At 42.7% G+C, this 27083-nt stretch overlaps 1 protein-coding gene across 5 annotated transcripts in view; it reads left to right on the top strand.

Moving 5' to 3' along the window:
• The first annotated feature begins 3449 nt into the window (after positions 1-3449).
• The window catches only part of mastl (microtubule associated serine/threonine kinase-like), a 67864-nt gene continuing 44230 nt past the window's right edge, over positions 3450-27083 (top strand). Inside the window, exons 1-8 of one of the 5 annotated variants that reach the window (XM_068014080.1) lie at positions 3667-3734; positions 4086-4430; positions 14101-14238; positions 14839-14978; positions 19532-19620; positions 19826-19932; positions 22175-22319; positions 22831-23006. In XM_068014080.1, coding sequence (XP_067870181.1) covers positions 4419-4430; positions 14101-14238; positions 14839-14978; positions 19532-19620; positions 19826-19932; positions 22175-22319; positions 22831-23006 — 807 coding nt within the window. In that variant the 5' untranslated portion in view covers positions 3667-3734; positions 4086-4418. Of the gene's footprint in view, positions 3735-4085; positions 4435-14100; positions 14239-14815; positions 14979-19531; positions 19621-19825; positions 19933-22174; positions 22320-22830; positions 23007-27083 lie in introns of all 5 variants that reach the window. The other 4 variants (XM_068014066.1, XM_068014061.1, XM_068014086.1 and 1 more) reach the window with 4 other exon arrangements.

Below are 27083 nucleotides of genomic sequence, written 5' to 3'. Positions count from 1 at the left end.
ACTGATTCGCATATTGAAGGGGTGGATTTGTTGCTAGAAAATGACTTAGCTGGGGATAAACTATTGGCATCTCCAGTAGTTTCGGAAAAGCCAGTTGAGGTTGCTGAAACTCAAGTTTTGCAGGACGAATTTCCTGGAATATTCCCAGATTGTATGGTAACAGGATCCCAGGCTTATAGGTGTTATACTCCAGAAAGCCAGTTGTTGAATGATGAAACTGGAGCCAATCTTTACTCAGTCTTGCATTTATTTACAGAGTAAAGATTACAAACGTACAGTTCCTTACTCAAACCTTCCACCAGTCTCAGTGTCTCCTTATGTGTGCTCAAGTAAGACCCCAATTAACACCCTCTGCCTGTACATAATTAAACACAATTGATGAACAATTAACAGATCCCCTTTCTCTGAATAAAAATTTTACATGCACAACAAAAAATTTCAAGACAAATCAAAATAAATTCCATATTTTGTACAAAGCATTACATTGCAAGATGTCTCTCCTGTAGGACCCCTAACAATTTCTTTGCACAAACAGCAATCAGATGGTAGATAACTTGCATCTACCCATTTAACTTTGGAGATTTATTTTCTCTCCAGCATTTGTTTCAAGCCAGCAAGGTCAATCCATTCAATAAAAGCAAATTACTGCGGATGCTGGAACTCCCATAACCTGTTCTCACTCACGCATTTTGGAGAATGTACATTATCCCAAAATGAACGATTATCCACATAACATTCAATGGGTAAACTAGCTTCAGTATACCCTTTGTACAGAATCTCACCTAAAGTATTTGACAAATAGAACCCCATCTCCATTGCCTCCACAAGAGCCAGTCTTTCCACAGCTAAAGTACTTTTAACAACCATTTTTTATTTTCTTAGCTTCCCAAGCTAAAGGATAACATTTCCCATTTTCACCTGTCTCCTTCTCCCCCCCTCTCTCTGTCCCTCTCCACCCACCCTCTCTCTGTATCTCTCCCCGCTCTCTCTCTCCATCCCCGGGTCTCCAGTGTTCCCCGCTGCCCACTCTGTTTGGCGGGCTCTGACTTTTTTTAAAAAGCCCGCTGGAAAACCCCAGTCTGTTGGGAAATGGCTGTTCCCACTATCAGCAGCAGTCGGCAGTGAAACTGACAATGCGATGTTTTTAAAAAGGCCACTCTGTAAGAAGATGGAAATGTTTGGCGGGCTGGATCCTGGCCCGCAGACGTATGTTGGACCACCCTGCTCTAGAGAATACAGGCCCAGCCTCCTCATAGGACAATCCCGCCATCCCAGGGATTAGGCTGGTGAATCTCTGTTGCACTCTCTCTATGGCAAGTATGTCCTTTCTTAGGTAAGGAGACCAAAACTGTACACAATACTCCAGGTGTGGTCTCACCAAGGTTCTATACAATTGCAGCAAGACATTGTTATTCTTGCACTCAAATCTCCTTGCAGTAAAGGCCAACATACTATTTTCTTCCCAATTGTTTGCTGCACCTCCATGTTAGCTTTCAGTGATTCATGAATAAGGTCACACAGGTACCTTTGGGCATCAATACTTCCCAACCTCTCACCATTTAAGAAATATTCTGTATTTTTGTTATTCCTACCAAAGTGGATAACTTTTCCACATTATATCCCATCTGCCATGTTCTTGCCCACTCAGTTAGCCTGTCTAAATCCCCTTGAAACCTCTTTGCATCTTCTTCACAACTCACATTCCCACCTAGTTTTGTGTCAGCAGCAAACTTGGAAATATTACATTTGGTCCCCGCATCCAAATCATTGATATAGATTGTGAATAACTGGTACACAAGCACTGACCCTTGGGGTACACCACAAGTCACAGCCTGCCAACCTGAGAATGAACCGTTTATTCCTACTCTGTCTTCTGTCCGTTAACCAATTCTCAATCCATGCCAATATATTACCCCCAATCCCATGTGCTCTAATTTTATTTATTAACCTGTTGTATGGGACCTTATCAAAAGCCTTCTAAAAATCCAAATACACCACATCAATGGAGAGCATGCCAGGAGCAGCACCAGGCATACCTAAAAATTAGGTGTCAACCCTGTGAAGCTACAACACAGGACTACTAGCATGCCAAACAGTGAAAGCAACATGCAATAGACAATCCCATAACCAACGGATCAGATCAAAGCTCTGCAGTCCTGCCACATCCAGTTGTGAATGGTGGTGGACAAATAAACAACTAACAGGAGGCGGAGGCTCCACAAATATCCCCATCCTCAATGATGACGAAGCCCAGCACATCAGTGCAAAAAAGGCTGAAGCGTTCGCAACCATCTTCAGCCAGAAGTGCCGAGTGGATGATCCATCTCGGCCTCCTCCTGAGGTTCCTAGTATCACAGGTGCCAGTCTTCAGCCAATCCGATTCACTCCACAGGATATCAAGGAACAGCTGAAGGCACTGGATACTGCAAAGGCTATGGGTTCTGACAACATTCTGGCAGTAGTGCTGAAGACTTGTGCTGTAGAACTAGCTGTACCCCTAGCCAAGCTGTACTGCTCCAGTACAGCTACAACACTGGCACCTACCCAACAATTTGGAAAGTTGCCCAGATATGACCTATCTGCAAAAAACAGGACAAATCCAAACCAGCCAATTACCGCTCCATCAGTCTGCTCTCGATCATCAGCAAAGTGACGGAAGGTGTCGTGGACAGCGCTATCAAGTGCCACTTAAACAGCAATAACCTGCCCACTGATGCTCTGTTTGGCTACTGACTGACCTGCTGGGTGTTTCCAATTTCACCCATGTTGTGTCTAAAAATGAACAAATGTACAGATTGGCAATTTGTCCCACTCTCAGTCAGAATCTCTGAGTTTTCTGCTCTGGATGCTGTCTCTGACTTTAACTGCTCCTTCAGGCAGCTGCAGGAAAAACGTCTTCAAGCAACAAGTGGTTAAGATCTGGACTGCACTGCCTGGGAGTGTGGTGGAGGCAGGTTCAATTGAGGCCTTCAAAAGGGAATTTGACAGTTTATCTGAAAAGGAAGAATGTGCAGGGTTACAAGGGAAAAGGCAGCTGGATGGCACTCAGTGAATTGCTCATTCGGAGAGCGGATACAGACACAATGAGCTGAATGGGCTGCCGCGCTATCACAATTCTGTGATGACAAATCTGTTCACCACCCTGCTCCGCACAGATCCTTCAGCAACCTCAATATGTAAATAACCAGATAAATAAACTACCGATTTCAAACTGCGCTAGAGGACCCATTAATGCAGCCTCCGCAGTGCCTGCTCACATTTGTCAAAACAGACGGATCAAAGAGAGATTTTTTTGAAGAAAAAGCCAGTTCGAAAGCTGGTTCAAAAAGAAAAGCATTTGTGAAATGGATGATTTAATTAATGTTGGCTATGATTCCAAATTCGACCCTTTTGTTAAATCCCCAAGCCACCTATAAGGAGCGAACCGTTTGGCGTAGGACCCGAGCGGGAGTTTGAAAACAGTTTTGGCCAAGGAGCGCGCGACGGGTGTATCGGCGCTGCAGAGGCGCAGTCCGTGGTTTCTATTGGAATAGAAGGTATGGTCTCTCGGTTCCAGTTGGAAAATGGAGGTTTCAAGCACCGCCGGCTTGTACAGGGATGTGAAGGTGATAAAGGTGCCGGCAGCCCCCAGTATCGAGGACTTCGCCATCATCAAACCCATCAGTCGCGGGGCATTCGGTAAAGTGTACCTGGCTCGAAAGAAACACGATGAGAAGAAACTATACGCCGTCAAGGTAAGTACTGGACTCAATGGCCAGCTGAAAGGGGAAATTGTAATCGCTAAAGTCCAGCTGCTAATTATAATAAAAACTGAACGATACATGTCATGTGACACAATGTTAGCATTTAAGTGTGTTCAAAAGTTTTAACTTTTTTTCTCTAACATTTAGTCATGCCCGGTCATGTTTCCTAGGATTGGAGCAGAAACGGGTATGGATGGGTTCGGGTTTTACTTAGTGCCACATTTTACAAATGACTTCAACTCCCCAGTTTTCCATTGGATCGTCAGAGACACTATACGGTTTGACGTTGACGTTCAAAAAATAAACATGTAACCCGTGTTGCATTGCCCTTTTCCCTGTTAGTTTCAGTGACCTTTTCCAGCCAGTAATTTCGCTGAGAAGAAAAATGTATGATGATGATCACGGGAAGAGGCTTATTCTGGAGATGGCAACAACTGGTTCTATACGTTTGGCTGCAGAATTGAAAGCAGGACTCAAAATTCAAGATCGAAAAAGGATCGACCTTGTTAAAACAAGGTGACATTGTCAATGCTGATAATGCCACCTTTCGAAGAATAACTAAGATCCAAACCAGTAATTTTTAAAAGGAAAACTGCAAATGGAAATTTGAAACGGAAGCATAAATTGGTGGTACCACCAAGGTCAATCAGCACCTATAAAGGGAAAAGAGAAGTTATGACGTTTTGGGTGTGTATCCTTTCATAACTGAGTAACGAAAAATGAATAGGCATTTTAGTAAGGTTGGTAAAACAAATGAAAAAGGGGCAAGAGCCAACTGAAATCCCAATAGTAACTAGTGATGGGTTAAATGACCTGTAAACTGCTTACTAGGAAATGATATCTAAGATCAACAATAATGCAGAGTTTTAACAAAAAACTGCAAGTGTTGGGATAGGTGGGTGAAAAGGCAAAAGAAAGAGTGGGAAAAGGAGCTAGATAACACCATAGTCTAGATCTGAAACTGAATTAAAAAATGTAAGAGAAATGCAATAGAATTGCCAACCACAAGAGTAGAACAGGTTGACACCACAGGCTCCAACCCATGCTAGTGCTGTACTTTGTCACCAGTCCAAATTTGTCTGACTCCCTCCCTGGACACTGCCCCCCCCCCCATCTTCTCAAACACCCATCTGTTCTCTGAAGAAAATGGCATTTGTAGCTGAAGTTACTGAAGTCATTTGCAAAATACTACAGATGCTGGAAATCTGAAATTAGAACAGAAAATGCTGTAAATACTCAGCAGGCCAGGTCTCATCTGTGGAGACGGAAACAGAATTAACATTTCAGATTGATGACTATCATTAGAACTGGAAAAAGTTAGAGATATAACAGGTTATGAGCAAGTACAGAAGTAGAAAAAGGGGAAGGAAGGAAAGGATACAGGGGAAGGTCTGTGATAAGATGAAAGGCAGGAGAGATTGTTGATCTGTGTTGAGTCTGGAATGCTGTAAAGTACCTAATTGACAGGTCAATGTACTGTAAAAAGAGGTGAGGGATGGGACTTTGAGTCGGACTGGAACACTGTTTACAGTGCATTCTCCTCTACATTGGGGAAGCCAACTGCAGATTGGCTGATTGTTTTGCTGAACACCATTTGGTATGCAATCATAACCCCAGGATTCCAGTCGCCTGTCATTTTACTACTAGACTACTACCACTCTGATCTTTCTGTCCTCTGCCTCCTACATGGTTCCAATGAAGTTGGACGTAAACTCAAGGAACAGCTTCTGATTAGGCATGTTCCAACCTTCAGGATGCAACAATTTGAGATTATAACTGGTGCTCCATTTTTTTTTCAGAGCAGCTGTTGATGATAATTCTGTTACTCCCATTTATACCTCCTCTGGATACATCTTTTTGTTTCTTCACTTGTCCTATTACCATCCCCTTTTGCCTTCTAGCATCATCTCTTTTGTCATTTAGTCTCTCCTGGCTCCTACCCTATCATAGATACTCCCTTTTACACAAGTATGCAAGAAATAGGAGCAGAAGTAGGCCATATGGCCCTTTGAGCTGCTCTGCCATTCAATATGATCATGGCTAATCTTAGGCTTCAGTTCCACTTTCCTGCCCACTCCCCATATCCCTTGATTCCCTGTGAGACCAAAACTCTATCTATCCCAGCCTTAAATGTATTCAATGATGGAGCATCCACAGCCTTCCAAGGTAGAGAATTCCAAAGATTCACAACCCTTTGAGTGTAGTAATTTCTCCTCATCTCAGTCCTGAATGATTGGCCCCTTATCCTAAGACTGTGCCCCCACGTCTAGATTCCCCAACCAGTGGAAACAATCTCTCAGCCTCTACCCTATCAAGCCCTTTCAGAATCTTGTATGTCTCAGGCCACCTCTCATTCTTCTAAACTCCAGAGAATATAGGCCCAGTTTACTCAGCCTCTTATCATAGGACAGCCCCCTCATTCCAGGGACCAATTTAATAAATCTTCACTGCACTGCCTCCAGTGTAAGTATATCCTTCCTTAAAATGTGTAGACCAAAACTGCACATAGTATTCCAGGTGCGGTCTCACCAAAGCCCTGTACAATTTTAGTAAGACTTCTTTATTCCTGTACTCCAATCCACTTGCAATGAAGGCCAACATGCCATTTGCCTTCCTAATAGCCTGCTGCACCTACATGTTAATTTTGTGCGTTCCTTGAACGAGTACCCCCAAGTCTCTTTGAACAGCAACACTTACCAGTTTCACACCTTTTAAAAAATATTCTGCCTTTCTATTTTTACAACCAAAGTGAACAACTTCACACTTCCCTACATTCTATTCCATTTGCCATCTTGTTGCCCACTCACTTAGCCTGTGTATATCTCTCCGCAGCCTTCTCTGTCCTCCCCACAACTTACCTTTCCACCGAGCTTTGTTGTTTTCCTCACTTCCCCTCCATTCCCTGCCTCTGCATTTGTTTAAAACCTAACATACATACATATGAGCATACAAATTAGAAGGAGTAGGCCACTCAGCCCCTCGACGCTTCTCCGCCATTCAATAATTTCATGGCTGAACTGATTACTCTATATTCCCGCCTGCCCCTGAAAGCCTTTCACCCCCTTGCTTATCAAGAATCTATCTACCTTTGCCTTAAAAATATTCAAAGACTCTGCTTCCACTGCCTTTTGAGGAAGAGTTCCAAAGACTCACGACCCTCTGAGAGAAAAAATTTCTCCTCATCTCTGTCTTAAATGGGCGACCCCTTATCTTTAAAGTGACCCTTAGTTCTAGATTCTCCCACAAGAGGAAACATCCTTTCCACATCCACCCTGTCAAGACCCCTCAGGATCTTATATGTTTCAATCAAGTCATCTCTTACTCTTCTAAATTCCAGTGGATACAACCTGTTACATTTCTAACCTTTTCAAATTCTCATGAAAGATTATCAACCTGAAATGTTAACTCTGTTTCTGTCTCCACCTGGCCTGCTGGGTGTTTCTAGCATTTTCAGCTTTTGTTACTAAAGTCAAATGTTCAAACTAGAGTGTTGTATAGTGCCCATCAGACAGATGAAATACTTTTCTGGAAATGTAAATTAAGCTTCATTGGAGCAGTTCAAGAGATCAAAGACACAGAGGATTGGAATGAAAAGGGTAATTAAAGTGATAAACCCCTGGGAGATCATGGCATGCTGGCAGACAAAATATTCAGCAAAGTTATCTAATCTGTGTTGAGTTGCCCCTAGTGTGGAGGAAATCACACCATAGGCAGCAAATACAAGTTGTTGTTTAAATAAGTATTCTAGATTAGAGAAAATACATTGAATTCTGCCTCACGTGTGGAAGTTTTTGGGGTGCTGAAGATTGAGTGGGAGGAAATAAATGGACAGGTGTTACACCTGTGCCTGCATGGGAAAATACCAGGTGAAGGACCAAGGTGATGGAGATGGATATATGTTGCTCTGTAATGTTAACAGGGAAAGGAAAATGTGCTTGGTGGATGCAATTGTGTTGTAGGTTGCAGAAATGGTGTAAGATGATTTGGTGAATGTGAATACTGCTGGAATGGAAGGTGCAGGCAAGAATGGAAGACTTGTTTCTGTTTTTAAGGGGGGTGGGAGGAGGGGTAAATGCAGAGGCCCAGAATGTAAAGTGAGAATGGTCAGGTTTCCTGTTGAATACACAGGAGGGAAAATTCCGGCTGAGGGAAAGGGAAGATATTTAATAATGTGGAAAGCAGAGTCAATAGACCAAATCTGACAAAAGTGGAGAAAGTGATTGGGTAGGAAGAAGGATAATTATGATAGTTGTCATGGTCTTGTAATAAAATGTTTGTAAAAGGCCCATTGAAATAGATGTGGAGAGAGAGTACAGGAAGGGAAGAGTCAGAGATGGGCCACATGAAGACCTAGGGATCGATATAAACGAGAAGCATCGTTAATGAAATTGACCAGATTGAACTGAGAACAGGAAATAGCATCAATACAGTGAGCAATATATTGGAGGAAACCAAAGTGGATTTGAAGCATGGTGTTCCACATGGCCTACAAAAAGCTGTGTAACATTGCTGTGGGTTCCAATAGTGACTTCGCTTGTATTTAAACTAAGTGAGTGGAGTTGGAGAAGTTCTTGAGGTTATGTGTGAAATAAATATATTTTTATGGAGCAAAATGAGGTACATCATAGTAGAGGTCTATGGATAATGTCATGTAGGCCCCAAGCTGCCAAGACTGAGGCAGACATTATTTCGCCACATGAACATTAAAACATAAAATTGTGGCTTGGAAGAAAAGAGGACCTATCACAAGGAATTGCCAGGCCCCTGACTGGAAAGACATTTGCATGCTGAGACAGTGTTGGAACAAAGGACCCAGTCCCTGCTTCTCCAATACACAGAAGAGCTGGTCAGGCCAGTTTTGTCACATGACTAACTGGCTGTTTGAATTTGAACTTGCTGAGATAAAGTAACTCAGAAAGCTGTTTGTTCCCTCCTCTCTGCTCTCATCTCATTCTCCCCAGCTTTGGAAACATGTAAACTCAGAGAAAAGTCTCCCATGTGAACAAGGTTTAAGAAGAATACTGGGCCCCAACGAAAAGTAAGAGCTGTCTACAATCAAAGACTCTATAGTGAGTTGGAAACACAGAAACAGTAACCCGAATCCCCCTTCAGAGACTGCCTCAAACCTCTCTACCTTATTTTTCTTCTCTTTTCTGTCCCTATTAGCATGTGTGTATTGCGCGTGCATGCTAGCGTGGGCGCATCATATATCTGTAGGCATTAACTGAATTAGAGTTTACGTTTTAATAAATTTCACTTTTCTTCTTTTAAACCTAAGAAAACCTGGTGTGCTCATTTCTTTCCCTTATAATTGGAAAGTGGTGGACGAGGATTCATCAAGGGGGGAGCTCAAAACAGTGCGTTTAAAAATCAAACCCTGTCACAATAAGACCAGGTGAAGACAGTAAAAGACCCCTAGAAACCTTTCTCACCTGGTCGTAACAATAAAGAATTTAACAATAAACTGGAAGTTTAAAGAGAGGGAATTGATTAAAATTAGAGTAGCTGTACTAAAAGTAATTGAGGAATATAGGAAGTGGAGTGGAAAGGTGAAAAAGTAAATTGGGGTTAAAATTGTATATGAAAACATTGTTTGTTTTCTTTAAAATAGTTGTCTTTAAAAGGGAATAGTAAAGAACAAAGAAAATTACAGCACAGGAACAGACCCTTCGGCCCTCCAAGCCTGCGCCGTTCCAGATCCTCTATCTAAACATGTCGCCTATTTTCTAAGGGTCTGTATCGCTTTGCTTCCTGTCCATTCATGTATCTGTCTAGATACATCTTAAAAGACGCTATCGTGCCCGCGTCTACCACCTCCGCTGGCAACGCGTTCCAGGCACCCACCACCCTCTGCGTAAAGAACTTTCCACGCATATCCCCCCTAAACTTTTCCCCTCTCACTTTGAACTCGTGACCCCTAGTAATTGAATCCCCCACTCTGGGGGGGAAAAAGCTTCTTGCTATCCACCCTGTCTATACCTCATGATTTTGTACACCTCAATCAGGTCCCCCCTCAACCTCTGTCTTTCTAATGAAAATAATCCTAATCTACTCAACCTCTCTTCATAGCTAGCGCCCTCCATACCAGGCAACATCCTGGTGAACCTCCTCTGCACCCTCTCCAAAGCATCTACATCCTTTTGGTAATGTGGCGACCAGAACTGCACGCAGTATTCCAAATGTGGCCGAACCAAAGTCTTATACAACTGTAACATGACCTGCCAACCCTTGTACTCAATACCCCGTCCGATGAAGGAAAGCATGCCGTATGCCTTATTGACCACTCTATTGACCTGCGTTGCCACCTTCAGGGAACAATGGACCTGAACACCCAAATCTCTCTGTACATCAATTTTCCCCAGGACTTTTCCATTTACTGTATAGTTCACTCTTGAATTGGATCTTCCAAAATGCATCACCTCGCATTTGCCTTGATTGAACTCCATCTGCCATTTCTCTGCCCAACTGTCCAATCTATCTATATTCTGCTGTATTCTCTGACAGTCCCCTTCACTATCTGCTACTCCACCAATCTTAGTGTCGTCTGCAAACTTGCTAACCAGACCACCTATACTTTCCTCCAAATCATTTATGTATATCACAAATAACAGTGGTCCCAGCACGGATCCCTGTGGAACACCACTGGTCACACGTCTCCATTTTGAGAAACTCCCTTCCACTGCTACTCTCTGTCTCCTGTTGCCCAGCCAGTTCTTTATCCATCTAGCTAGTACACCCTGGACCCCATGCGACTTCACTTTCTCCATCAGCCTACCATGGGGAACCTTATCAAACGCCTTACTGAAGTCCATGTATATGACATCTACAGCCCTTCCTTCATCAATCAACTTTGTCACTTCCTCAAAGAATTCTATTAAGTTGGTAAGACATGACCTTCCCTGCACAAAACCATGTTGCCTATCACTGATAAGCCCATTTTCTTCCAAATGGGAATAGATCCTATCCCTCAGTATCTTCTCCAGCAGCTTCCCTACCACTGACGTCAGGCTCACCGGTCTATAATTACCTGGATTATCCCTGCTACCCTTCTTAAACAAGGGGACAACATTAGCAATTCTCCAGTCCTCCGGGACCTCACCCGTGTTTAAGGATGCTGCAAAGATATCTGTTTATCTGTTAAGGCCCCAGCTATTTCCTCTCTCGCTTCCCTCAGTAACCTGGGATAGATCCCATCCGGACCTGGGGACTTGTCCACCTTAATGCCTTTTAGAATACCCAACACTTCCTCCCTCCTTATGCCGACTTGACCTAGAGTAATCAAACATCTGTTCCTAACCTCAACATCCGTCATGTCCCTCTCCTCGGTGAATACCGATGCAAAGTAGTCGTTTAGAATCTCACCCATTTTCTCTGACTCCACGCATAACCTTCCTCCTTTGTCCTTGAGTGGGCCAATCCTTTCTCTAGTTACCCTCTTGCTCCTTTATATATGAATAAAAGGCTTTGGGATTTTCCTTAACCCTGTTTGCTAAAGATATTTCATGACCCCTTTTAGCCCTCTTAATTCCTCGTTTCAGATTGGTCCTACATTCCCGATATTCTTTCAAAGCTTCGTCTTTCTTCAGCCTCCAAGACCTTATGTATGCTTCCTTTTTCCTCTTAGCTAGTCTCACAATTTCACCTGTCATCCATGGTTCCCTAATCTTGCCATTTCTATCCCTCATTTTCACAGGAACATGTCTCTCCTGCACGCTAATCAACCTCTCTTTAAAAGCCTCCCACATATCAAATGTGGATTTACCTTCAAACAGCTGCTCCCAATCTACATTCCCCAGCTCCTGCCGAATTTTGGTATAGTTGGCCTTCCCCCAATTTAGCACTCTTCCTTTAGGAGCACTGTCGTCTTTGTCCATGAGTATTCTAAAACTTACGGAATTGTGATCACTATTCCCAAAGTAGTCCCCTACTGAAACTTCAACCACCTGGCCGGGCTCATCCCCAACACCAGGTCCAGTATGGCCCCTTCCCGAGTTGGACTATTTACATACTGCTCTAGAAATCCCTCCTGGATGCTCCTTACAAATTCTGCTCCATCTAGACCTCTAACACTAAGTGAATCCCAGTCAATGTTGGGAAAATTAAAATCTCCTATCACCACCACCCTGTTGCTCCTACATCTTTCCATAATCTGTTTACATATTTGTACCTCTATCTCACGCTCGCTGTTGGGAGGCCTGTAGTACCGCCCCAACATTGTTACCGCACCCTTCCTATTTCTGAGTTCTGCCCATATTGCCTCACTGCTCGAGTCCTCCATAGTGCCTTCCTTCAGCACAGCTGTGATATCCTCTTTGACCAGTAATGCAACTCCTCCACCCCTTTTACCTCCCTCTCTATCCCGCCTGAAGCATCGATATCCTGGGATATTTAGTTGCCAATCATGCCCTTCCCTCAACCAAGTCTCAGTAATAGCAATAACATCATACTCCCAGGTACTAATCCAAGCCCTAAGTTCATCTGCCTTACCTACTACACTTCTTGCATTAAAACAAATGCACCTCAGACCACCAGTCCCTTTGCGTTCATCATCTGCTCCCTGTCTACTCTTCCCCTTAGTCACGCTGACTTCATTATCTAGTTCCTTACAGGCTTTAGTTACTACCTCCTTACTGTCCACTGACCTCCTCATTTGGTTCCCATCCCCCTGCCACATTAGTTTAAACCCTCCCCAACAGCGTTAGCAAAAGCACCCCCAAGGACATTGGTTCCAGTCCGGCCCAGGTGTCGACCGTCCAATTTGTAATAGTCCCTCCTCTCCCAGAACCGGTCCCAATGTCCCAAAAATCTGAACCCCTCCTTCCTGCACCATCTCTCAAGCCACGCATTCATCCTGACTATGCTTTCATTTCTACTCTGACTATCACGTGGCACTGGTAGCAATCCTGAGATTACTACCTCTGAGGTACTACTTTTTAACTTGGCTCCTAACTCCCTAAATTCTGCTTGTAGGACCTCATCCCGTTTTTTACCTATATCATTGGTGCCTATGTGCACAACGACAACTGGCTGTTCACCCTCCCCTTTCAGAATGTTCTGCAGCCGATCTGAGACATCCCTGACCCGTGCACCTGGGAGGCAACATACCATTCGGGAGTCTCGTTTTTGACCACAGAACCGCCTATCTACTCCCCTTACAATCGAATCCCCTTTGACTATAGCCCTTCCACTCTCTTTCCCGCCCTTCCGAACAGCAGAGCCAACCACGGTGCCATGAACCTGGCTACTGCTGCCTTCCCCTGGTGAGCCATCTCCCTCAACAGTATCCAAAACGGTCTACCTGTTTTGGAGGGAGATGACCGCAGGGGACACCTGCACTGCCTTCCTGCTCTTTCTCTGCCTTTTGGTCACCCATTCCCTGTCTCCCTCAGCAATCCTAATCTGCGGTGTGACCAATTCGCTAAACGTGCTATCCACGACCTCCTCAGCATCGCGGATGCTCCAAAGTGAGTCCATCCGCAGCTCCAGAGCCGTCATGCGGTCTAACGAGCTGCAGCTGGACACACTTCCAGCACGTGAAGGAGTCAGGGACATCAGCCGTGTCCCTGAGCTCCCACATTGAGCAAGAGGAGCATAACAGGATTTTGAGATCTGAGATCTCCTGCCATTTTTAATCTTAAGCTTAACTTAGTCTTAACTTAGATAAATGAAAAAGGAACGAAAAGTTTTTACCATCACACGGGGAAAAAAAAAAATAGAAAAAGCCTTGCCTTATCTGCACACCACCGAGTCCTTTTTTTTTGGTTAGAAGAGGAGGAGGGCGGGTGGGAGACACTACAAGTGTAGTGTCTCGGGTTCAGCCGCTGCCCAAATATATAGGACTTACTTACCCAGCTGCCACCTCGCTCTCCCTGTCGCCGCTGCAAAAAGGAAGGTTTTTAGAAACATTTTAAAGTAAAAGAATAGGGAGGGTAGGACTGCTCAGGGATCATGAGGTGGGGGGAGGACTTCATTTATAGAGGATGATGGTATGACAAAGTTATCAATAAATATTATGCATTAGTTCTCTGAAATTGGTCTGGTGCAAGCAGAAATAGCAACTTTCATTTGAATAACTGCAAAACTTTTGGTATTATTCACAGCAACAACTACCAAATTCACCTTGAGCTGGGGGAAGAAAATGAAGAGGGAAATTACCTGAATGCCCCCCCATCTCTTTGTATTGAAAGTATTTAATGTGTGAAACAGTTAAATATCACTTGAGTTGGAAAAAAAAGTTGCTGTAAAATGTAGAAAATACAAATTCTAAACTTTCAATATTTGTATGCAAAAATGTTCAAACATCTAAAATGTAAGTTTTCATATTGTTGTCCTATCTCTTCCCCTCCTCTCACCCAAGGTTGTCAAGAAAGCTGATCTGATACATAAAAACATGGTGCACCAATTGCAGGCAGAGAGAGCTGCACTAGCTCTTAGTAAAAGCCCTTTCATTGTGCACTTGTACTATTCACTGCAGTCTGCAAACAATGTTTACCTTGTAAGTATATGCTATATTTTTGTTCAGGTGCAGTTCGTTGCAGGAAATAGTCAATATAATAAGTGCTTAAAGGAGCTTTAATATAACGGTTGCTTGCATTTATCTAGTGCCTTTAACTTCATAAAGGGCCCAAGTTGCTTCGCAATCACGTGAAGATAAAGTAGAGGGCAAGCTAAAGGAGGAGCGATAACTAAATGCTTGGTCAAAATGCTGGTTTTTAAGAGGGCTCTTGAGGTGAAGAGGTCTAGTAAGGGAGTTCCAGAGATTGGGACCTCGGTAGTTGAAAGCATGGCTGCTATTGGTGGGGTGAAGGGAGTGTAGGGATGCACAAGAAGCCAGAGTCGGAGAATCAAGATGATTGTTGACTTGCTAACAACTGGACAAAGACCCTTGAAATTTGTTGCAGGCATGCAACTGCGCTTTGAGAGACAAGTCTAGTGAAGTAGATTATACTGGCCAATATAACTACTAAGTTTTAAAAAAAAAACTCGCATGATTGCTAGACTATATAATGGCTTTATTTTATGCTTCTAAAACTAAATGCAAGAAGCTGGTTTCCTTAGCAAAGAGAAAACAGACCAATCTTTTTCTTTCCCTCAGGTGATGGAGTATCTTATTGGTGGGGATGTGAAATCTCTGCTTCATATTTATGGCTATTTTGATGAAGACATGGCTGTAAAATACATCTCTGAGGTTGCTGTTGCTTTGGATTATTTGCACAGACATGGTATTATTCACAGGTACAGTAAGATTGAACAAACACTTATGGAGCGTGTGTGTATTCATTGACTTTTCTTAACCATTGTTTTCTCTCCAACCTTTCTTCAGATACTGAGGTGCTGGGATACAGTTCCATATGGTTTGACAGTCCTCTGGTTGTTTGCCCAGTTGGGCTTTCTTCAAATCAAGGTGCTGAGTTCTGTTAAGCTACTTAATTGTGAAGGACTGCACAGCCAAGTCTGGTTCTGGGTTCAAGTCCCACTCCAGGACTTGAGCATAAATATAAAGACTGATACTCCGTTGCAGTACTGAGGGAACTGCTGCAATGTCGGAGGTGCCACCTTGTGGATGAGACATTGGTCTGAGGCCCCATCTGCCCTCTCAGGAGGATGTAAAAGATGCCATGGCATTATTTCGAAGAAGACTGGGGGAGTTATCCTCCAGTGTCCTGGTCAATATTTTTCCATCAATCAACATCACAAAAAAATTATCTAGTCATTATCCCATTGCTGTTTGTGGGAGCTCTCTATGCAAATTGGCTGCTGCATGTCTGACATTAACATAGTGACAACACTTCAAAAAGTACTTAATTGGTCCAGTGGTTGTGCAAGGCACTATATAAATGCTGGTCTTTCATTTTTTGCTCTCCTCAGCCAAACGCATTCATTTTGCTTGAGCAGTCACTGGGTATTAAGAGGGAGTTGATACCCCAGCTGGCTCTTTCATTTCCTAACTCAGCATCTTGATTCTAACTGTAGCACCCTGCAGCTGCCCTGGCTAAGATTAAGTATTTCAGCACAGGCCAAGCATGGAATCGGTGGTTTTTGTGATCTGTGTTGAGTACTGCACTGAGAAGTTGACTTATAGATAGCTTTGAATATCTTAAAAGATTATTATTTTGGTCTGTTGCCCTTTTTCACTATCCTTATTGACATTATTGCAGTTAGAATTCACTTCCATTAGGCAAAGTTCTATGATCGCAACCCTCCTCTCCACATTTCCCTCCAGAGTGTCTATTCTCTCACTAACCAGGCCTTTGCCACATATGACCTTTGTTGTTGTTGCGTCATGGACATCCTGGCTTTGTTTGAAAAGTGGCTATGGGAGGGCAACACCTTGCCTGTAACTGAAGCCTCCTTGCTTGGCTATATTTTCTGCCATCTGCCTATCCCGATCACAGCTAGAGATGTGGCCTTTATCATATCGCACCGATTGCTTCCCCCTGCTCCTCTGGAACCTTCTTCAAGTACCTCGCCTTGTTCTACTTCTGCTTTAAATCTGTGGTTCTCTGCCATCCCTTGAAAATCCCATCATGTGTTCTCCCTAAGATACCCTCCTTCCTTTGCACATGCTTGGTGATTTCAATCTCCATCTCAACTCACAATACCCTCTCTCCTCTGATTTCACTATCCTCCTGATCTCTTTAAACCTCTCCCTCCTTATAAACTCTCCTACCCATATTTACCTCCACTCCCCTCAAACATACAGTCTCACATGGGCTGTACTGCAATCCCCAGAAATGGCACTTTTTTCCTGCCCTGCACCATTACCTCTGCAGTACCTCAAGAATGTATCCTTGGCCCTATCCTCTTTCTGTGAAATTACATTGTTCCTGGTGGGCAGCGAGTTTCTGAATTATGATGTATAAGCCACCACAACTGTTTGCCCTGGACCACATTTGGAGTACTGTGAGTAGTTCTGGATACTGAACCTTAGGAAGGATCAAAGTTTTCAAAATACTAAGGGGAACGGATAAGATAGTTGGGGAGTCCAGAATGAGGAGGCATAGTTAAAAGTTTAGAGCCAGACCTTTTTTTAGCAGTGAAATTCAGAAAGAGTTCTACACACACACGGTGATAGAAGTTTGGTACTCTATCCGCAAACGGCAATTGATGCAAAATTAATTATAGATTTTTGTTCGCCAAAGGTATTGAGGAATATGGGGCAAAGGTGGTATATGGAGTTAGGTTGAAGGTTACCCGTGATCTCATTGAATGGTGGCGAGACAGACCCGAGGGGTTAAATGGCCTACTCCAGTTCTTGTATAATGGGGAAGGCTATATGGACCAGCTATATTTTTTCCTGTCCAACATTTTTGTATGTTAATGTACATGCTGCCCCTTGGAGACATTCTCCAAAACATAGTCAACTTCCACAAATATGCTATCAACACTCATCTGTACCACTCCACCTTTTTTCCACCCTTCTGCTGCCTCTGTGCAGTCAGCCAGCTTGTCCGACATCCAGCCTTGAATGAGTCACAATCTCCAGTTACATATTGTGAAGACTGAAACCATCATCTTTGGCTCCTGCCACAAACTCCATATTGTTGTCATTGATCCCATCCCCTTTCATGGCCACTGTCTCTGGTTCATCCAGATGTTTACAATCTCAGTGTCCTATTTGACCCTGAGCTCAGCTTCTGACTTCATGTCCACTCCATCTGCAAGACTACCATCTCTGTAACATTGCTTACCTCAACCAGGCATTTGTCATCGCTAGATCCAACTATTCCAATGCTCTCCTGGCTGGCCTCTCTTCCTCCATACTCTGTAAACTTCAGATCATGCAAATCTCTGTCCATATCCTCAGCCATATCCAGGGGAGACAGTGGCGTAATGTTACTGGACTAGTAACCCAGAGGTTCAAGCTAATGCCCTGGTCCATCAGGGAAGGAAATAAGATGTCCTTATCTGGTCTGGCTGACATGTGACTCCAGATCCACAGCAATATGGTTGACTTTCAACTGCCCTCTGAAATGGCCTAGCAAGCCCCTCAGCTTATGGGCAATTAGGGATGGGCAACAAATACTGGCCTTGCCAGCAATGCCCAAATCCCATGAAATAATAAACACATCATGTCTTCCTTACACATCACCCCTATCCTCCCTGGCATAAATTAGCTCCTGTTCCCCAACACCCCTGATTTAAAACATTTCAATCCTTTGATAGCCTCCCTATCTCTAACCTCTTCTGGCTGTAGAAGCCTTCCACTCTCTGTTCCATTGACTGTCACCTCTTGTGCACCCTCTGCCCTTCACTCAACTGTTGGCTGGCAGCTAAGCCTCATGCTTTAATTACTTTCCTAAACTCTTCTATATCTCTAACCCCTCACCTTTAATACCCATCTTCTAACCAAACTTTTGGTCTTCCCCGTCTAATTTCATCTTGTGTGGCTTGGTGTCCTTTTTCCTTTGATTATGCCTCTGGAATACCATGGGATGTATTTCTACATTTAAGGCGCTATATAAATACATGTAGTTGTCATAATAAGACCGGCATCAAGAGCTAATCTATTGATGCTCATTGTCATTTAGGTACCGGAGTACAAAAGAATTTTTGCAGCAACAATATGTGTTATATAATGCCCATGGCAGCTGGTGAAATTTAAATTCAATTAATTAATAAATGTAATTTACTAATAAAAATATGGAATTAAAAGCTAGTCTAATGGTGACAATGAAACCATTGTCGATTTGTCGTAAAAACCCATCTAGTTCACTGCTGTCCTTACCTGGTCTGGCCTACATGTGACTCCAGACCCATTACAATGTCGTTGACTCTTAACTGCCCTCTGAAGTGGCCTAGGAAGCTATTCAATTGTCGAGGGCAATTCGTGATGGGCAACAGATGCAGGTCTTGCCAGCGACACCCACGTCCCATTAAATTTTTTTTTTAAGTTCTGTCTTCAGTTTGCTGATAATTGCCAATTTATACCTTGTATAAGTTTGAAGCTGGCAATCAACTTCATCCAGCAGAACATTTTTGCAGCTGGGTGTAGGTCTGTCAGTGCTGACTGCCATCTAATGCCCTGCCCTTTGACCATTCTTCATGTTTGAGCATAGACAGTTAGTGCTGGCAAGCTATATAATCATGGGGGGAGCAGGCATCACAATCATCTGCAATATTGTCCTCACCATGTGGGTTTGCTGGAGAGCAATGTTGATTGGATCTGCTTAACCCAACACACCATAGTCCCAGGGCAGCGAGGCCAACTGTCGTCCTCATTGTTGTCCTAGCTAAGATCTGCAAGCTTGGCACAGATCAGGATTGAACATGGGTCATTCAGCAGAGTTAACCTGCCACTGCTACTACAGATATTGACTACACTTTTAATAGTATAGTAAGGTGCAACAGTCTCAAGGGGCTGAATAGCCTTTTACTACACCAATGCTCCCAAAAGCATGTTTCTATGATATAAGAACACCTCTTGGGAAGAAACTTGCAGTTGTTATTGCATGGCTTTTAGCTGGAAGGAGTGTGAAGAGGAAAGTAAAGATGATTAGGAATAAATCCTGGCCTATATTTCCCTGCCTCCACTCCCCCCACCCCACCACCTGCCACCACTTCAGACCTGGGACCTCAAAACAAGATATGGCATCTGTTGAGATCAACAAAAATGAAGAATCAAAGTTGAGAGCTTTATGGCTCATCACCACACTATATATATCTATGGACCTAGCGGGGTAATGGTGTGATCGCACCGCACAGAAAGAGGATGAGGGAGTTTGTAAAGAGACATTCTGTCTGATCTTTTGAATTGCAATATAACCTGATCATCTGGTCTCTTTTAGAGATCTGAAGCCAGACAACATGTTGATTTCTAACCAGGGCCACATCAAATTAACTGACTTTGGTCTCTCCAGAGTGACACTGAACAGAGGTAATGACAAAATGGACTGCTGTGAATTTTACATAATTAAAATCAATGTATGTACTTTTTTGAGTAGTAAGTGGGACTGTCATCTTTAATTGTATTGCTGGCATTCCTGATTTTAAATAAATTTTATTAAAAAGGATCGAATTTCCATATTCCAGTTAAGGCCAATTTGACCACTAAATTTCTAACTCTGTGTTTTTGTCTCAAGAAATAAACATAATGGATATTCTCAACACACCATCCATGATTAATCCAAAAGTGGATTACTATCGTACTCCAGGCCAGATCTTGTCTCTCATCAGTTCTCTGGGCATTGTAAGTACTGGTTCTGTCATGATTTACTGTAAGAAGTGCTGAGCCTTATTTCATCGTGATATTCCAGTAGGTGTTTTTTATAAAAAGTTCACAGGCCTAATTCCCAATTTTCTTGATTCTTGCGAACAAGTAATTTAGCCGTCTTCTCTACTAAAATGAAAACAAAAAGCATCATGAAAGAGAAAAGACAGGGTTAACATTTAGTGTATTAAAAAAAAACCCAGAAATGCTGGAAATACTCAGTAGGTCTGGCAGCATCTGTGGAGAGAGAAGCAGAGTTAGCGTTTCAGGTCAGTGACCCTTGAGAAGGAGGGGTGACTGAAAACTTGGTCAAATAAGTGACTTTCTAGAAGATTTTTTAAAGGTGGTGAGACAAATTGAAGGGTGGAGGGACTTGAGGGAATTTGAGAGTTTCACTGAGGTGGCTGAATATTTTGTCAGGAATGGTAAGATGAAGGGACAGGAGCACACCAGAACTGGAGGACAGAAGAGTGTGGGACAGAGGATGAAACCAGAGGAAATATTCAATTGGGTGAGGCGAGAGCACTATTTGAAGATTGGGACCAAGACTTACACTTTGATATGTTGGGGACAGGGAGCCATTTAAATCTGAGAGGTTGGGGGTGGTATGAGGGTGGGGCTTAATTGCAGTACAGGTTGTAGAAGAGTCAAAGGGATTTGGGGGTACAGATTCACACACAGTTATAAACAACACTTCAGGTTGATGAGGTAGTTGTTAAAACACAAAATGCAAATGGAATTCCAGGTTTATAGAAAATGAAAAACAAGCAGTAATGATCCTATCTAACACTTCTGTTTGAACATTCTGTACTGTATTGGGTTCCACGTTATAGGAAGAATATTGAGGTTTTAAGGAGGATCCAACTATCTTAGGATATTGCCTGGTATGAGAAAATACAAATAGGACGAAAGACTTGAATTGTTGGGACGCTTTTCTTAGAATAGCACAGAAATACAGGGCGATATGATTGAGGTATTTAATGTAATGAAAGGATGGGACGGGGTAGTTGAGGGGCCATAGATAGAAAATTAAATGTGAAAGGGCAGGAGAAACCTCTTGTAATAAGTTGTGAAGCTATGCCATTCACTTACAGAATTAAAAATAAATGCAGAAGTTATTCCAAATTTCAAGATTAGATGGATAGGTGATGCATTATGTACATGCACAAAACTTACAGTACAGAACCAGGCCATTTGGCCCAGCTGGTGTATGCTCATGTTTATGCTCGACAAGAGCCTCCTCACACCCTGCTTCATCTCCCCCCATCTGCATATCTGTCTGTGAAGGAAAAGAGGTTGAAGAAAAATGAGAGCAAGATGGGTAAATGTAATTTAGACTATTTGGTTATGAAGATGTCAAATGCTGACATGGACAGGTTGGGCTAAAAAACCAAGTTCCATATTTGTCATTTCTATCTACATGTTACCCATTTTGCATATAATTCACTTAATCAAATATATCCTCAATCGTATGAGCGTTGTGATGCTGCTGATGACTACATCTAGATAGATAGGGTGTGTTATGTACAATATACATAAATGTAATTTTACATAGTCATAATTCACAAATTTATCTAACTAGCTATAAAAGTCTCAAGTCTAGAATATCTGCTACACTTCAGATGTTATACATGGCTCAGTTATTTTATACAATATGCTTATTTAAAAATTTATAAAGGAAAAAATAGTAATTTCTTGTTGGATTTTCTTAGCTTTAAATAACTTTACCTCTTCTCAAAGAAGAGCCACACAGTGAGCAATTTAAAGAAACAAATATACAACTAAAACAGCAGTAATTAACCTCCAATTCACATGGATTTGCCTGCTTAGGCCACTTGCTCACAGGAAATACTTGAATGGTGGCCTTAAGGACAGACCCAGGTTAAACCTCTGTGTGTGTGTGTGTGTGTGTGTGTGTGTGTGTGTGTGTGTTATATTACAGTTAAGTAATTATAGCTAAGTGTAAGTGAATGCAGAATATGAACTGTACCTACTGCTTTAGCATTTGACTGCAAGAACTTGTGAACTCCACATTATTAATTGACAGTAAATTCTATGTCTGATTTAGTCTAATTGTAGACCTTGGAGAGGTTCTGCAAAACTTAAACAGCCATTTTTTTTAAAGTCGCTTATTGATGGTGATTATTCTGCAAAAGTCAAGAATTTAAACTCTTAACACTTTGTAGAGTAAATGGTCATGCATTTCTGACTTTCTATTTAGAACACTCCAGTGGGAGGGAAGACTAAAGATGCACTGCCAGTATTGAGCCCCATGATCCATAACAACACCAGTCTCTCCCTTGGATCACTTTGTTCTCCTCTGCTGCAGAGTGCCAAAGCCTGTGACAAACAACTTAAGACAAAAGGTTTGACTAACGCAAATAAATGTTCATATTGGGTATATGTAAGTTTACAATGAAGCAATAAATGTTCATTGGTGACTAATGGTTCCCTGACCCCAGAAAATTGCTCCGTTTTAAGAGTTTGGATTCGGCGGTTCTTGCTCAGATGACAACTGTAAGTTCCTGGCTCAGGAGTAGACTTCTTCCTCTGTAAGTAAATCTGAAGCAGATAGCCAGCAGTCAGAGCGAAGGCTTAACTTTGCTGTAGCTAGCTCCATGTGAAGGCTAGCATTTTATTTTTTTTAAAAGAAAGTAATAAACTAGATTTGCATTTTAAAAATATAAATCAAATGTAGAGCTATTTATTCTTTGCAACAGCAATAGTTTTCTACTTCTCATACCATTACGGTTGTAATCCACTTCTGAATTTTTTTTAACTTCGTCCAATATGTACCCACTTATATGCATATATAGTATTTGCCTTTCATTTATGCGCTGATTGTCTTGATAGATGAAATTGTACATTTTCTTTAAGTAGGTGCTGATAGCTCGTCTTGCAGTCCTTGTATGCCAGTCAGGTATCTGACTCCAGACTTTATCCAATCAAATAAAAGGTTTGGAACATCAAGTGCCAGCAGTCAATCACACCTGTGTCTCTCCAGCACAGAGTCAGGCTGTTTAAATAGCCCACTGTGGGAAAAAGAGCTCCAGGTTAGTTTTGTTAACTCCTGTTAATATTTGGTAATTACACTTTCAATATTATCCTTCAGAATATGGCAAGTGTTGTTGAATATAACGTAGCTATTGAAATATGATCTTTCAAAAGCAAATTTGAGGTTGAGCACTGTTTGGGTCTTTCATGATCAGTTTACCTGATGGATCATCTCGTCCATCTCACAAATTTGTCATTGAGACCAATTTGTAGTTCTGTGACAATTTAGAAACAAGAGCAGGCAATTCAGCTCCTCAATACTGAAGCACCATTCAATCAAATCATAGCTAATCTGTACTGTAAGTCCATGTACCGGCCTTTCACCTATTCCCTTGATATCCTTACATTACAAAAATGTATCAATTTCTATCTTGAAAAGTTCAAGTGACTCAATATCCACAGCCTTCACCATAAAAGTATGGACCAACATGATGAATGAAATGAGATATAAACAGCATTGCATCAATGGTATATCTCCAAATATCTGTGATCATTTTTGATGTACTATAGCACTCTTTGGCAGACCTGGTTTCCCAACAGTGCTTTCTCTTCTCTGCTCTTCTCTTGCAAGCTACAGTCAGCACATGACCTGCAGTGACATCTTGCCTGTGTCCATATGGTCAAATTCAGTGTGCTTCAACCTTCCATCCTTGTCTCCCACCCACTTTTTTCTCATCCATAGGTTTCCCCTCAGCAATGTTATCCACAAGCATGGGGTCAGAATTTCCATCTGTGACAATTCTCCAACAATAGCCTAGACTCCATGACTGGCAGGTGCTATGCTACCCGATTTCCCAGTCTGGTATCTAGTCATGGATGAAGCAGAAATTCTGTTAAGCTATAACTTTCTGCGTGCTCACTCCACATCTTTAGCCCTGATTCTGTTTCTATTGATGTCCAATCAAGCTCCAACAGGCTGGGTGTACAGTTTCTTCTATCGAAGAAGTTGTTTGATAGTTCAATCCTGAGGTGTATGGTTATAGTCTATATTGCCAAACGGTCTTATGTTGGCTCGCACCAGATGGATTTAATACCTTGAAAAAGGATTTTTTAAATTTTAGCATGCAATTACATATTATGCTTTTGTGTGAAACTTTAAAAACTATTTTAAATGAGCGCTGAAATTTAAAATAAGCAGCTTAGCATCTGTTAAGCTAACACAAAAGAATTTTGTACAAGTGGGTTAAATGCTCACAAGGTAATATTTCAAGGACTAAAACTTTAAACTTCACTGAGCATTCCACCCTCTTCAGATGTCTTATTTTGATGTGTTGCAATGGGAGTAAAGGCGAGAAGAGGGGAACATGATCTAGATCCTCAAAATACTGAAAAATGTGGATGTTGCACATGCAAGTGGGATATTGCTCAATTCCAGTAGCAGGATTAGTGGACCTAATTGTAAAATTAGTATGACATGAGATTTGTAGGTTTTGCTGCCCCATTACACTCCTTCGGTGCTGTGGTTAGAATGTTTCACAGGATGTCTGCAATCAGTGCAATAATCTGGTTCATTAATGTTCTTTAGGGAAGGAAATCTGCTGTTCTTAGCTGGTCTGGCCTACAAGTGAGGCACTGTGGGCCATCAGCAGCAGCACAATTGTAGTCAACCTCAATCTGTAACTTCATGGCCCGGCATATCCCTCATTCTGACATTACCATCAAACCAGGGGACCAACCCTGGTTCAATGAAGAGTGCAGGAGGGCTTGCCAGGAGCAGCACCAGGCATACCTCCAATTGAGGTGTCAACCTGGTGAAGTTACAACCCAGGATTACTTGCATGCCAAACCAGCATGTGATGGTCAGAGGTAAACGATCCCATAATCAACAGATCAGATCTCAGCTCTGCAGTCCTGCCACATCTAGGCAATGGTAGTGGACAATTAAGCAGCTAACTGGAGGAGGTGGCTTCACAAATATCCCCATCCTCAATGATGGGGGAGCCCAGCACATCAGTGCAAATGATAAGACTGAAGCATTTGCAATAACCTTCAGCCAGAAGTGTTGAGTGGATGATCCATCTCTGCCCCCTCTTGAGGTCCCCAGCTTCACAACTGCTAGTCTTCAGCTAACTCAATTCACTCTGCGTGATATCAAGAAATGACTGAAGGCACTGGATACTGCAAAAGCTACGGGCCCTGACAACATTCTGGCAATAGTTCTGACGACCTGTGCTCCAGAACTTTCCACGCCCCTAGCTAAGCTGTTCCAGTACAGCTGCAACACTGGCATCTACTCAGCACTGCGGAAATTGCCCAGATATGTCCTGTACACAAAAAGCAGGACAAGTTCAACCTGATGAATTACCGCCCCATCAGTCTACTCTCGATCATCAGTAAAGTGATGGAAGATGTCGTCAACAGTGCCATCAACTGGCACTTGCTAAGCAATAATCTGCTCAGTGACACTCAGTTTGGGTTCCGTCAGGGCCTCTCAGCTCCTGACCACATTAAGCCTTGGTCCAAACATGGACAAAAGAGGTGAACTCAAGAGGTGAGGTGAGAATGACTGCCCTTAACATCAAGGCAGCATTTGATGGAGTATAGCAAAACGAGTCAATGGGAATCAGGAGGGGGGGAAACTCTTGGCTGGTTGGAGTTATACCTAGCGCAAAGGAAGATGATTGTGGTTGTTGGAGATCAATCATCTGAGCTCCAGGACATCACTGCAGGAGTTCCTCAGGGTAGTTTCCTAGGCCAAACCATCTTCAGCTGCTTCATCAATGACCTTGCTTCAATCATTAGGTCAGAGTGCGGATGTTCAGAGGATTAAGCATTGTTCAGCACTATTCGCGACTCCTCAGATAATGAAGCAGTCAGTGTAGAAATGCAACAAGACCTAAACCATGTCCAGGCTTGGGCTGATAAGTGGCAATTAACATTCGCATCACACAAGTGCCAGGCAATGACCATCTCCAACAAGAGAATCTAATCGTCTCCCCATGACATTCAGTAGCGTTACGATCGCTGAATCCCCCACTATCAACATCCCGGGGGTTACCATTGACCAGAAACTGAACTGGCGTAGCCATATAAATACCATGGCTGCAAGAGCAGGTCAGAGGCAAGGAATCCTGCGACGAGTAACTTGCCTCCTGACTCCCCAAAACCTGTCCACAAGGCACAAGTCAGGCATATGATGGAATGCTTTCCACTTGCTTGGATGGTTGCAGCTCCAACAACAATAAAGAAGCTCGATACCATCCAGGACAAAGCAGCATGCTTGATTGGCACCCCATTCACTCCCTCCACCACCGATGCAGAGTGGCAGCAGTGTGTACCATCTACAAGATGCACTGCAGCAGCGCACCAAGGCTCCTTAGACAGCACCTTCCAAACCCACGACCTCTACCACCTAGAAAGACAAGAGCAGCAAATGCATGGGAACACCACCACCTGCACACGCCTCTCCAAGCCACACGCCATCCTGACTTTGAAAGAATGGCAATATAGTTCCGTGTCACTGGGTCAAAATGCTGGAACTCCCTTCCTAACAGCACTGTTGTTGTACCTACCCCACATGGACTGCAGGTTCAAGAAGGCAGCTCACCACCACTTTCTCAAGGGCAATTACGGATGGGCAATAAATGCTAGCCTAACTAGCGATGCCTATATCCCATGAACGAATAAAAAAAAAAGTGATTAAATAACTACAGCTGCAATTATTTAATTTTGGGATACTAAAATGTACTGTAACACTATAAAATTTTAGTGCACTCATATATAATTTTTTTTATCTGGGAGCGAAGTGGAACTCTGGTAGAAAGATTAGTGCTTATGCAGAATAGTATTTTGAATTGAAGTGTGAAATTTTGTAAAATTGGGGTCAAATCAAAACTTGCTTTGTGTTTATAGTTGTCTGAGGTTACTGGATGCAACTAGATTGCGATGTATGAAGTTTGCAGGATATAGTTTTCCCTTTTTATTCTGCAGAGGATTTTAATTTAGAATTATCGTCATTTACGGTGCAGAAAGAGACCATTCGGCCCATAGAGTCTATGCCAGCTCTGTAGAGCAATCCAGTCAGTCCCATTCCCCCGCTCTATCCCCTGTAGCTCTGGAAGTTAATTTCCTTCCAG

This window comes from Heterodontus francisci, chromosome 2 (genome assembly GCF_036365525.1).
Source record: "Heterodontus francisci isolate sHetFra1 chromosome 2, sHetFra1.hap1, whole genome shotgun sequence".
NCBI lineage: Eukaryota > Metazoa > Chordata > Chondrichthyes > Heterodontiformes > Heterodontidae > Heterodontus > Heterodontus francisci.
This window is presented reverse-complemented; position numbering and strand designations above follow the sequence as displayed.